Source organism: Scyliorhinus torazame, chromosome 21, assembly GCF_047496885.1.
Source record: "Scyliorhinus torazame isolate Kashiwa2021f chromosome 21, sScyTor2.1, whole genome shotgun sequence".
NCBI classification, from domain to species: Eukaryota; Metazoa; Chordata; class Chondrichthyes; order Carcharhiniformes; family Scyliorhinidae; genus Scyliorhinus; species Scyliorhinus torazame.
In genome coordinates, this window is record NC_092727.1 from 115618574 (window position 1) to 115630713 (window position 12140).

The window sequence follows — 12140 nt, forward strand, 5'->3', positions numbered from 1 at the left end:
TTTACCCATCACACATTTAAAGATGGCCAGGCCCACAAAGATGCAGCCGATAGCTACCACTAGATACATGGCCATATTTATCAACCAGTCCTTCCAACCTCCAAATCCCCAGTTACCCCAAGAGCCAGGATCCTGCATTCTGTCCAGGTGATCCCGTATGTGATCCATAAATTTAGTGATGTTATCCTGAACTCCCATGATACACTTGCCCTGCACTATGGCGCATGCCCCACCCTCACGGGCCAGAAGATAGTCAAGAGCATACCGGTTCTGCATTGCAAACAACCGTAGCTGAGACAATTCCTTGGTTATTGCCCCGAGGGCTCCCAAGGTTTACTACCCGGGTTTTCCTCAGTTTGGCCTTTAACTAACTTAAGTGTATCTCCCGGTAACCTACGTTCTAGCTGTACTTCCCTTCTCATACGCCCCATCCTCTCTCTAGTCCCTTTCACTTCCTCATAGCCTCTTCCTACGCTCTTCTGACAGCCTGATATTACCTTTATTGCACCACTCTTAACACATCCAAAATCGAATTTACATGTATTCCAAAAACAAGGCAATGTCCATATAATGTTCCCTTCCCATCGCCGGGACCGGTGCAACTGCTTCATGACTCCTGCATTCTCCTTAACTTTGATGACCTTCCATGAGTCGATACCATGTCCACGTATATGGGGGCAGCGAAGAACATCACCTTTGCAGAGGTGATGTAACCTTGTAGATTGGTTGGGGCTACACAGATACATAATATTCCCCTTTTCCATGTCCATCGCCAATAACACGCCAAGCGAAGTGAGGCCAAATATCATACAGACGATGCGTAGCCACTCCATCATGCTCCACACCTGTAAAATAGCACTGGAGAAGGGAGGCAGGTTAGTATCCGACCTTTTACAGTAGTGGAGATGGACTCAATTTACAGTGATGTAGGTGGACCCAAGCACTTCGCCCCTCCACTTTAACTGCTGTGGGGGTGGTAAGGAGAACTTGGAAGGGCCCGTCCCATCGCGGCTCCGACCCCTTCCTAGTCGTTTTGACCATGACATAACTACCGGGCTGGACTGAAAGTGAGCTAGGTACTGGGGGCGATGGCTGGTGAGCCGCGCGGACCTGGCCATGGAGTTCCTTGAGCACTAGCGTGAGGGCTAGAACATAGGTGGTCATCTCTTCAGTCATCTGATGAAACTGAACCAGTCTGGGAACCTGCAGGCTCCAGGGAGTTCTAAGAGGCCTGCCATAAAGAATCTCGGCGGGAGAGAGCCGGGCCGGTCCCGCAGGTGTAACCCGCAGCTGGAAGAGGGCAACGGGGAGCAACTTAAGCCATGTCAGTCCCGTGTCTGCTCTTAATTTAGCCAATTTAGTTTTGAGGGTCTGATTGTGTCTCTCAACCAACCCGGCCGCCTGCGGTCTATAAGCACAGTGTAACTGCTGGCGTATGCCCAACTGGGAGCAAAACTCCTTGTTAATTTGTCCAATAAAATGAGGCCCATTATCAGAACTTAACTGAGCTGGTATACCGTACCGGGGAATGATTTCCCTCATCAAGACTTTAACCACAGTAGCAGCTTTATTATCGATAGTCGGATACGCCTCGACCCATCTGCTGAACACATCCACAATGATCAAAACATATTTATAACATTGACACCTTTCCAACTCAATGTAATCCATTTGGAGCGTCTCAAAGGGACCACTGGGCAACGGGGTTTGCCCCTTCCCACGAGGGATACCTTTTCCGGTGTTATATTGCTGACAAATCAAACACCGATTACTGATACTTTGGGCCAACCCCTGCATTTTAGGGTGCCACCAAGTGTCCAGCAACAAATCACTAGTCCCTCGAGCCCCACAATGAGTTGCAAAGTGTACACATTCAATGACCCATAAAGCCAGCACATCAGACGTACAAGTCTGATGTGCAGGCGTGGTCCATAAAGAGGAAACAGAATCATATGTACAACCTAACCGTTTCCACATTTGTTTATCACTCTCAGGAGCGTCCTCCTGTAACCTTATGACGTCTTGGATGGTTGGCATTGACTTGTCAGAAGCAGACATATTTATAGTAGATCGTTTAGTCTGACTTAACATCTTAGGCACCATCACTTGCTGAATTTGCGCGGCTGTTCGCGCTGCACAATCTGCTCGTTCATTACCAACGTCAACTGGGGTTGTACCATTCGTGTGGGCAGCGCATTTAATAACGGAAATCTGCGCGGGCATAAGGAGGGCCTGCAGTAGGTCATTAACTAAACCCCGGTGGGATATTTGACCACACATAATCATGTCAGGTTGTTCTGACGAAATGTCACTCAAATCGCCCCTTATTGTGGTAGTTTCCTGAATCAAGGCTAAACCGTCGTGGCCAGGTGCGTCTTCATGGACAGGGGGACCACTAACAAAACAGGCTGGATTGATAGTGGTACAGTATTTAAATGTCAGACGTGGAATGTTCAAAAGGTATATCTCATACCTATTCTGACGAGCTGCGGTATGATGCTGAGTCTTCAGTTGCCTCAGTAGTGCGATGACCGAGTGGGAGCTATACACCGTAATATCCTGTTGGAGGGTGAGAGCATGTAACGGCTATGCGATGGCATTGATTGAACGTAAATCCTGTACTAATCGGTACTGGTCTGGTTTGGCTGGTTTAGGCACAGCAAGTATGGGGGTGTTACATTCTGATTGGCAAGGGACCAAAATACCCTGTTTCAACAGCTCTTGAATTAATTTATCTATTGATGGAGCAGCTTGAGATTTCAGGGGGTATTGTCGAATGGAAGGTAGCTTTACATGATCCTTAATCATCACCTTAATAGGTGTAACATTTGTCTTTCCCACTTGTGATGGGTATTCTGCCCAGACCTGTGGATTGACATATTCCAACACATCATGTCCCCTGTGATGCTGCAGTCGAGTGTTAATCGTTTCAGGGACCTCAAAATATTTTATGGTAGTGCCGTCCGGCATGACTTGAAGTGCGTAGTCTGTTGGATCCGAATGATCCACTGCCCTCCTGACCATTCGCCCCATATCCCTGGCATGGTACTGGTCATGGACCTGACGTGTAATATGAGGGCTTACCGAAGCTGACTGTGGCCATAAATGTGGTGATATTGTAACAAAATCGGCTGTACCTTCTTTTCCCGTGACTGTGGCTGTAACCTTGACTGGCCATTCGGTCTCAAGTAATGGCCGCTATTTGTCCTCCGACTCCCTATTTCGTCCAGTTCTGTCATAGGCCAGGGTAAGGTGATGCAGTGACTGTTCAACGTCTAACGTCCACCACTGGGGGGTGATAGAAATATAGCACTGTTGTCTCATCCTCCATGATGTAACTGTTACCCCCTCATCTCCGCATTCTAGCTGTAGCTGGAAGATACACAGTAAATCTCGGGCCAACAAGTTACAGTCCAACTACAACCTGATGCTCTGCAGACTTATTCTCGTAAGTGACTGTCACAGGTTCAGAAATAGGATACTCACACACCTGTCCTTGGAACCCTGACAATTGCTGCGTGTGGTCGGATAATGGTAATTTAAGTGCTGATTGCACAGAAGACATGGCTGCCCCGTCCTCTTCTTCCAGTAGACCAATGGCCCCTCAGAGGGGGCTGCGGTTGTAGAGCTGTTGATTCATTCGGTGGGCCATAAAAAGGGGGTGAGGGTCCCTTTGGGTGGGTTTGGTCTCCTCCTCTTCGCTGATCCACCCACCCAAAGTCACTATATTGGGGCTCCTGCTGGTAAACTACCATTTCTGCCGCTTGTTGGGGTCGCCAATCATCCTTTTTCATTACATACTCAGTCTTAACCTTTGTAACTGAGCCTCCTTCTTGGCCTACACCCTCCTTCCAATAAAATCTGACTGCCCTTGCCATCTGGGAAGGGTCGTTCTCTGTCCAATTCATGTTATTACATTTCACAGCAGTAACCACAGAAGGTGGTAGGCAATGCATTAACATAGCACAATATTGAGGGGAATTCTGACCATTTTGATACAGCAAATCGCCTGACTGCCCCCGGTAGATTTCATTAAAACGCTCCAGAAATTCCTCTGGCTCTTCAGTCTTCTTAGGTTTTAGGTCTAAGATAACAGAAAGATTTATGGGCCTTTGAAATGTGCTATTCAACGCATTCAAGATCTGTGTCTTTCTATCGTCGTCTAACGCATAGGCCTGCTGAAGTGCGGCATGACTAGCATAATTCAGGTGGTTAAGATAATTGCGGTACTCTGCTGGGGTTAAAATCTGCTGGACTAGGGCCCAGAGGTCCCTTAAATCAGCTTGATAAATTGAGATGGTAGTTCTCAAGGAATCCATGAAGGCAGCAGGAGATTTTTTCTATCTGGGATTGTAGACATAATAGCCATCATCTCACTGGGTGTCCATGGGAAGTAAACGTCTATCGTGGGGTTCGCTCCCACAGTCACTGCGTCGGGGTTTCGCATCTTCCTAATCGGTAACTGTCTCCGAATGTCACCAGGGGGCACTCTAGCTATTTCCCCTGGTTGTTCCAGGACTTCAACATCTCTCCCTGTCACTAGGGGGAATTCTTTCTCTTCAAAAGAATCTGTTTCAGCTTCCTTTGTTCCCGAACCTTGTGGTTTCTGCTTAGTTTGGAGAGACTTAGGTGATATGCTTACTTTTCCAAATTATTGAATTTGTCTTTTTCTGTCAATTCAAGGCCAGCCATTGAACTACGTAGCTCATCTCTTGTTTGACCCGCGTCTTTCCTCTACTTGCGCTTTTTTTTTAAAACTTAAAAATGTTTGAAAATTCAAATTGAATTACTGCAACTTGCAAGCTTAGCTCTGATCTCAACTCAGAACTAAATTTACAATTTGCTTAACACAAACTTGTATAACATTTACAACTTAATTATTTCTTTATCTTAACAATTTTTCTTTTAACAAGTTTTTTTTCTTTTACATACACAAGTATTAGCAAAATCAACTATCATCTCCAGATTTACACTTTTTAAAATGGTGTTCATGATCTTCTTTAAGTTTCTATTAATCTCCAGATAAAATGAGATAAACCTTATTTCAAGTAAGTAAAACTTAAGATTCTGGCAATTTCAATCAATTGCTTTCGAAAATAATAACTTTTATCAAAGAGGTGGAGAAACCCACTGGTTTCCTTTAATTAATTCAAAACGTAACTTTGCTGGTGTTCACTGACTCAAAGGAAAGGTATCCGATTACACTACAGACTGGTGCTGTTATCTCAAGGCCTGAGTGAGAAGCACTGTCTGTCTTTAACTTTGCCTGCTGCTGTTAACCCTTTGAGAGACTTCTGCTTCAACCAATATGCATCATTCCCCACAATCTCAACTAGTCCTCGGAACTGCGTTTTTCGCCAATACAGTCCAAGGAGACAATTTTAGCTTAATCAACTATATATTTAAAACACTCACACATAGAGTTGAACCATCTTCAGATTTAAAAACAGTTATACTGGACTGAACCTTCAGTACTGAAGTCCCATCAGCCCCTGAACCCATATAATAGACTGAACCTTCATTACTGAAGTCCCATCAGCCTCTGAACCCTTATACTTGGAATTGAATCATCATTTGAGATGTCACATCAACCCAAAACCCTAACCCAAGCCGAAACAACAATATGAAATCCCATCAATTAAATTGCTAATCCCCAGACTGACCTGTGATTTCGTCGAGGCGGTCTTTCTGTGCCAACCGCGAGTGACCAGACTAATCAGACGATTAGAAGAGGGGAACAATCAATGCGCGGTCATTTTCCAGTTCTACATTGAGGGCCCTCGTTCCCCATCCTCCTGTTCATAATCAGTCTAATTCTGATTTCGCAGTTGGACCAGGATCGCCCTGAGAAATCCCGGTTTTCGGCACCAAATGTTGAATCCCAAATTTCTTTCTCCGTCAGTCTGGCCTCAATAAAAGTCGAGATGGATTTGCAAGTAAAAAGAAGCTATTTTATTCAGCTTGCAAGCTACCTAGTCCACAGTGATACAGATAACATGTTGCTTTCTGCAGCCCCGGGAACTAAATGAAGGTCCCAGACAAAGAGATCAGTACTCATACATTCAAATGGCATCAAGTTTCACATACTCGACACCCATAGGTTATCCTATGTCCCTCCTGACTTGTTTGATCTATTCTGATTGGCTCACTTCCAATCCCTTTCTCCGGCCCCTATCAATGCAGCATCACTTTCATAGACACACCTCTTCCTGCTTTTTCCATGCGGTCTAAAATCCTTTGTCTCTACTTGCCAGAATCAAAGTGGCTTATTTCTACATTACATTAACTAATATCTCTAAAGTAACTATTTTATATCACATTCGTCACTACTAAATCTCTTAAGCTTTTCTCCTCTAAGAAAAATAATCCCGGCTTCTTCAATCTATCCTGGTAACTGAAGTCCACTACACTCACCTCTGCTCCCTGAATCTCTTGAAGTTCTGGCTTGCCACTGGTGTCTTCCACCGTGAAGGCTGATGCAATGTACCTATTCAGTTTCTCTGCCATTTCTTTGATCCCCATTACCACTTCTCCAGCCTCATTTTCCAGTGGTCCAATGTCCATTCTTGCCTCTCTTACCTTTTATATATCATAAAAACTCTTGCAATCTTCTTTTATATTACTAGCTAGCTTACACATATTTCATCTTCTCCCCCCCCTTATTGCATTTTTAGTTGTGCTCTGCTTGCATTTAAAGGCTTTGCAATCCTCTGGCCTCCTACTAATCCGTGCCACATTGTATGCTTTTCCTTTTGCTTTTATGGTGTCCCTGACTTCCCTTGTCAGCCATGGTTGCCTCGTCCTCCCCTTGGCATGTTTCCCCTTCCTTGGGTTGAATTTCTGTTTTGCCCCCTGAATAACCGCAAAAACACGCTGTTCCATCGTCTTCACTGTTAGGCTCCCCTTCCAATTAATTCTGGCCAGCTACTCCCTCATGTCTTTGTAGTTACCTTTATTCAACTGTAAAACATCTGACCCCAACTTCTCCTTCTCAAATTGCAGAGTGACTTCTAACATACTGTGGTCATTGCACCCTAAGGGTTCCTCCACCTTGCGCTCCCCAATCAAGTTGGCCTCATTACACATCACAACATCTAGAATTGCCTGTTCCCTTGTGGGCTGTGCCACAAGCTACTCCAAAAAAACATCTTGTAGACATTCCACAAATTAGTTTTCTTGGGATCCGCTACCAGCCTGATTTTCCCAGTCCACCTGCATATTGAAGTCCCCCATAATTATTGTAGTGTTGCCTTTCTTGTATGTCTTTTCTATCTCCTGATTTATTTTCTGTCCCACATCTTGACTACTGCTTGCGGGCCTGTACATAACTCCCAACGGGGTCTTTTTTCCTTTGCGATTCCTCAACTTTACCCACACAGATTCTACCCCTTCTGACTCTGTATCGCTTCTTGCTATTGTTTTAATTTAATTTCTTGCTAACAAGACAACCCCACTCCCTCTGTCCATTTGCTTGTCCTTTCAATAGGACACATCCTGGGATATTTAGATCCCAGCCCTGATCCCTTTGCAACCACGTCTCTTGTGATGCCTACAACTTTGTATCCACCAATTTCAGTGTGTGCTAAAAGCTCATTTACCTTGTTTCGTGTACTGCATACATTTAGGTCCAGCACCCTCAGTCCTGTGTTGACACCCCCCCCCCCCCCCCCCCCCCCCCCCGCCGCCGCCGCCCCTTCATAGTTGTCCCCTTATCTGCTGTGCCTGAAGTTAGATTCCTGCCGCTTTACGTGCTCTGTTCTGTTACTTGTTCTGGAAACTTTACTAACCTCTCCTGAGCCCTCTGCCCAATTTAACTATTTTAAAGTCCTTACCATTAACCTGCACTCCTACCTTCTCCTTTACCTTTGAGTTTCCATACAACTGAACCCCTCCCATTCTTTGAATAGATTGAATAAAACTGCTTACTCTCAACCCATTGTGTTGCCCAGCACCCTCCATGTTGGATTGGATTTTGTTTATTGTCAGGTGTACCGAGGTACAGTGAAAAGTATTTTTCTGCGAGCAGCTCAACAGATCATTAAGTACATGAAGGTAAAAGAAAATACATAATAAAAAATAAGGCAACACAAGGTACACGATATAACTACATAAACACCGGCATCAGGTGAAGCATACAGGAGTGTAGTGTTAATGAGGTCAGTCCATAAGAAGGTTGTTTAGGAGTCTGGTAACGCCGGGGAAGAAGCTGTTTTTGAGTCTGTTTGTGGGTGTTCTCAGACTTTTGTATCTCCTGTCCGATGGAAGAAGTTCGAAGAGTGAGTAAGCCGGGTGGGAGGGATCTTTGATTATGCTGTCCGCTTTCCCCAGGCAGCGGGAGGTGTAGATGGAGTCAATGGATGGGAGGCAGGTTTGTGTGATAAACTGGGCTGTGTTCACGACTCTGAGGTTTCTTGCGGTCTTGGGCCGAGCAGTTGTCATACCATGTCAAAATACACGGAAGTTTAAATAATATTAATCTGCATTTATTTTCATGGAAATAACCCCTACTGAACAAAATGCGTATTATTAGTGTGCAGCTATTATTGATATTTTAAGTATTTTTTTTACAATTGTTCAAAAAATATTTCAATTAAGGGACAATTTAGCTAGCGTGGCCAATCCACCTACCCTGCACATCTTTGGGTTGTAAGGGTGAGACCCACGCAGACACGGGAAGAATGCGCAAACTCCACACGCACAGTGACCCAGGGCTGGGATCGAATCTGGGTCTCCGACGCCATGAAGCAGCAGTGCTAATCACTGGACCACCATGTCGCCCCTACATTTTAAGTATTAATTCATTTATTTCCTCTCTAGGCTAGCGATACCTGTAAATGCAATGGCTGGAAAAACCCAAACCCTCCTACAGCCCCAAGAATGGACATTCAGCAGCCAGCTGCCAGTCTGAGTGAGCTCTGTCGCAGTTGTGGACACACGTTAGGTAACTATTTTTGTGGAATGAGGTTTTACTGTGATGTTTAACACTTGTAACTGGGTGGTTCAGCAACTTAGCGAACGTTCCACTTATTTCCCGGACCAGGGTTTGATTCCAGTCCTGCGTGCCGATGTAAGTGCATTGAGGTTTTATCAGTGTGCCAGGGTCCACAGTGTATATAACTGCTCAATATTCAGCACAATTAGCACACAATTGTTGACTTTACTCACTGAGCAAACAAAAAGATGTCTGGTGTGAAAACTAGAAATGGGGGAGAGGAGTCATCTTTCAAGGCTGACATTTGCAATGGATTGACGTCCTTGCAGTTATTTTCCCAATGTGGTAATTTTGCTTGTGCCATAGGTAAGGACATGCAAACTTAATACTGGAACTTTTGCACAGGAAGGGAGTGGAGCATTAGAAGATGTGATTGTCGGCTTACTATTGGTTAGTTGTAGTTTAGCATGGTGAAGGTTTGAGGAGTTTTATCCTCATTGTTAGTTAAATAAGGGGCGATTGGGTGGCACGGTGGATAGCACTGGGACTACAGCGCTGAGGACCCGGGTTCGAATCCCGGCCCTGGGTCACTGTCTGTATGGAGTTTGCACATTCTCCCCGTGTCTGCATGGGTTTCACCCCCACAACCCAAAAAGATGTGCAGGTTAGGTGAATTGGCCATGCTAAATTGCCCCTTAATTGGAAAAAAATAATCATTGGGTACTCTAAATTTAGGAAAAAAAAGAGGCGACTTTAAATGTAGTTCTACTGCACTGCATGTAAGGAATTGAAATCAAAGTGAACAACACTTAATTTTAATATTCTCATCCTTGTTTTCAAGTTCTTCAATGGTCTTCCTCCAACTCTACAATCCACTGTGATATCTGTGATCCACTAATTCTGCTATTGTGCATGTCCCTGATTTGAATTCTTTGTTCCATAAGGTCTTTAGCTGCTGAGGACCTAAACTCAAAATCCCCTCCCTAAAACCCCCAACCTCTCTACCTTATCTTTCTCTTTCAAAATGTTCCAAAGAACCTCCCCCCACCCCCGCAAGTGACTTGGGTGTTAAATTTTAGAATTATAGAATCCCTACAGTGCAGAAGGAGGCCATTCAGCTCATCGAGTCAGCACCGGCCCTTTGAAAGAGTGCCCTAGGCCCAATTCCCCCACCCTAACCCCATAAACCCCCTGGAGGCAATTTAGCATAGCCAATCCACCTAACATGCACGTCTTGGACTGTGGGGGGAAACCGGAGCATCTGGAGGAAACCCAGGCTGACACAGGAAGAATGTGCAAACTCGACACAGACATTCACCCGAGGCCCAAATCGAACCCGGGTCTCTGGCACTATGAGACAGCTGTCCCTTTGTTTAATAATAGTTAGGTGGGCCTTTTTTACTGCATTAAATGTGCGGTATAAATGCACACTTGCTGTAGAAATAAGATCACTTTTCAAAATAACTTGATTGCTGAGAACTAATTTTAATTCTTTTAATTCTAATGTTCACACCAATGTTTTTTATGTTTGGCAATTAGCGGACCATGTTTCTCACTTGGATAATGTCTCAGAAGATGAGATTAACAGGCTGCTTGGGATGGTGGTGGATGTGGAGAATCTATTCATGTCAGTTCACAAAGAGGAGGACACTGACACAAAACAAGTCTATTTCTATCTTTTCAAGGCAAGTCTGTGGGGAAGCCACTCTGGCTGATTTAACAATCTAGGAAATTGGTGCTACAGTTGAGCATTTCCTATGTTGAAGAAAATATTTACTAAGCATCGATTTAAGCCTAAAAATCTTCACTTTTTTTGACTGCAAATGCAAACTACATGTCTGAAGTGTGATGCATTGCGGGGCTCACTTTCCAAATGTGAGAAACTCAATTAATGAACTCCGGTGTATATAAGTTGCGAGGTATGCTGCAACAGTACGATATCTTATTGCATATCCAGTTATCGCATGAAAATATTCCTAGCTAGTTGAAACTTTAAAATTGTGAAGAATTGATTGGTTTTAGGTGAACATGCATTCACATACTATTGCTCTTTGTAGCTATTGATGTAAGTTTTCAGGAAAAGGGAAAGGAAGCACTAACATGTCAGGTTGTCTGAAACTGCTTAAGTTGCTTTTTGAAATATAATCAATGCTATAATATGGGAAAACCGTGCAACCAATATGGACATAGCGAGGTCCCACAAACAGTAATAAGTTAGATGACCAGGTAAGTGATGTTAGTTCAGGCACAAATGGTGGCCAGGACAAGAGGTGAACTGCCACGCTGTTCTTCGAATAGTAATGGGGGGGATTTTATTTTGATAAACAATTTTATTAAGACATTTTGGCACAATAAACAACAACATAAAACAGTGTGCAAAAAAACAATCATTGTAGTGCAAGACAACCAGCTCCCCTCCTACAAGGACCAGCCTAACTACCCCCCCTAATGTACGTTACCCTACCCCCCCCCCCCCCCCCCCCCGACAATTAATTTTCCATGAAGTTGATAAATGGTTGCCACCTCCGGGCGAACCCTGACAGTGACCCTCTCAAAGCAAACTTAATTTTCTCCAAGCCTAGAAAACTCGCCATATCCGATAGCCAGGCCTTCGACTTCGGAGGTTCTGAGTCCCTCCATGCCAACAGAATTCGTCGCTGGGCTACCAGGGAAGCAAAGGCCAAAACGCCAGCGCCTCTCTCCTGGACTTCCGGGTCCTCCGAAATCCCAGAAATAGCCACCTCTGGACTCATCACCACCCCTGTTTTCAGTACCCGGGACATAACATCCGTGAACCCCTGAAGTATCCCCTGAGTTTTGGGCATGCCCAAAACATGTGGACATGTTTCGCCGGCCCTCCTGAACATCTGGCGCACCTGTCCTCCACTCTGAAAAATGTGCTCATCCTGGCCATTGTCATGTGGGGCCGGTGGACGACCTTGAATTGAATCAGGCTGAGCCTGGCACATGTTGCGGTCGCGTTTACCTTACTCAACGTCTCCACCCATAAGCCCTCGTCCATCTCACCCCCGTGCTCCTCTTCCCACTTAAGCTTCAGCTTCTCGGTCTGTGTCTCCTCTACTCGCATAAGTTCCTTATATATATCCGAGACCCTCCCCTCCCCACCCATCCACTGGACACTACCCTGTCCTGGATCCCCCTAAGTGGCAGGCGTGGGAAGGATGGAATCTGCATAGAAAATCCAGCA

General features: G+C 44.9%; 1 protein-coding gene across 1 annotated transcript in view; it reads left to right on the forward strand.

The window, feature by feature from the left end:
* Positions 1 to 12140, forward strand: part of kat2a (K(lysine) acetyltransferase 2A) — a 61557-nt gene that overhangs the window by 5788 nt on the left and 43629 nt on the right. The window contains exons 2-3 of the mRNA XM_072487335.1: positions 8818 to 8941; positions 10472 to 10617. Coding sequence (XP_072343436.1) covers positions 8818 to 8941; positions 10472 to 10617 — 270 coding nt within the window. The remainder of the gene's footprint in view (positions 1 to 8817; positions 8942 to 10471; positions 10618 to 12140) is intronic.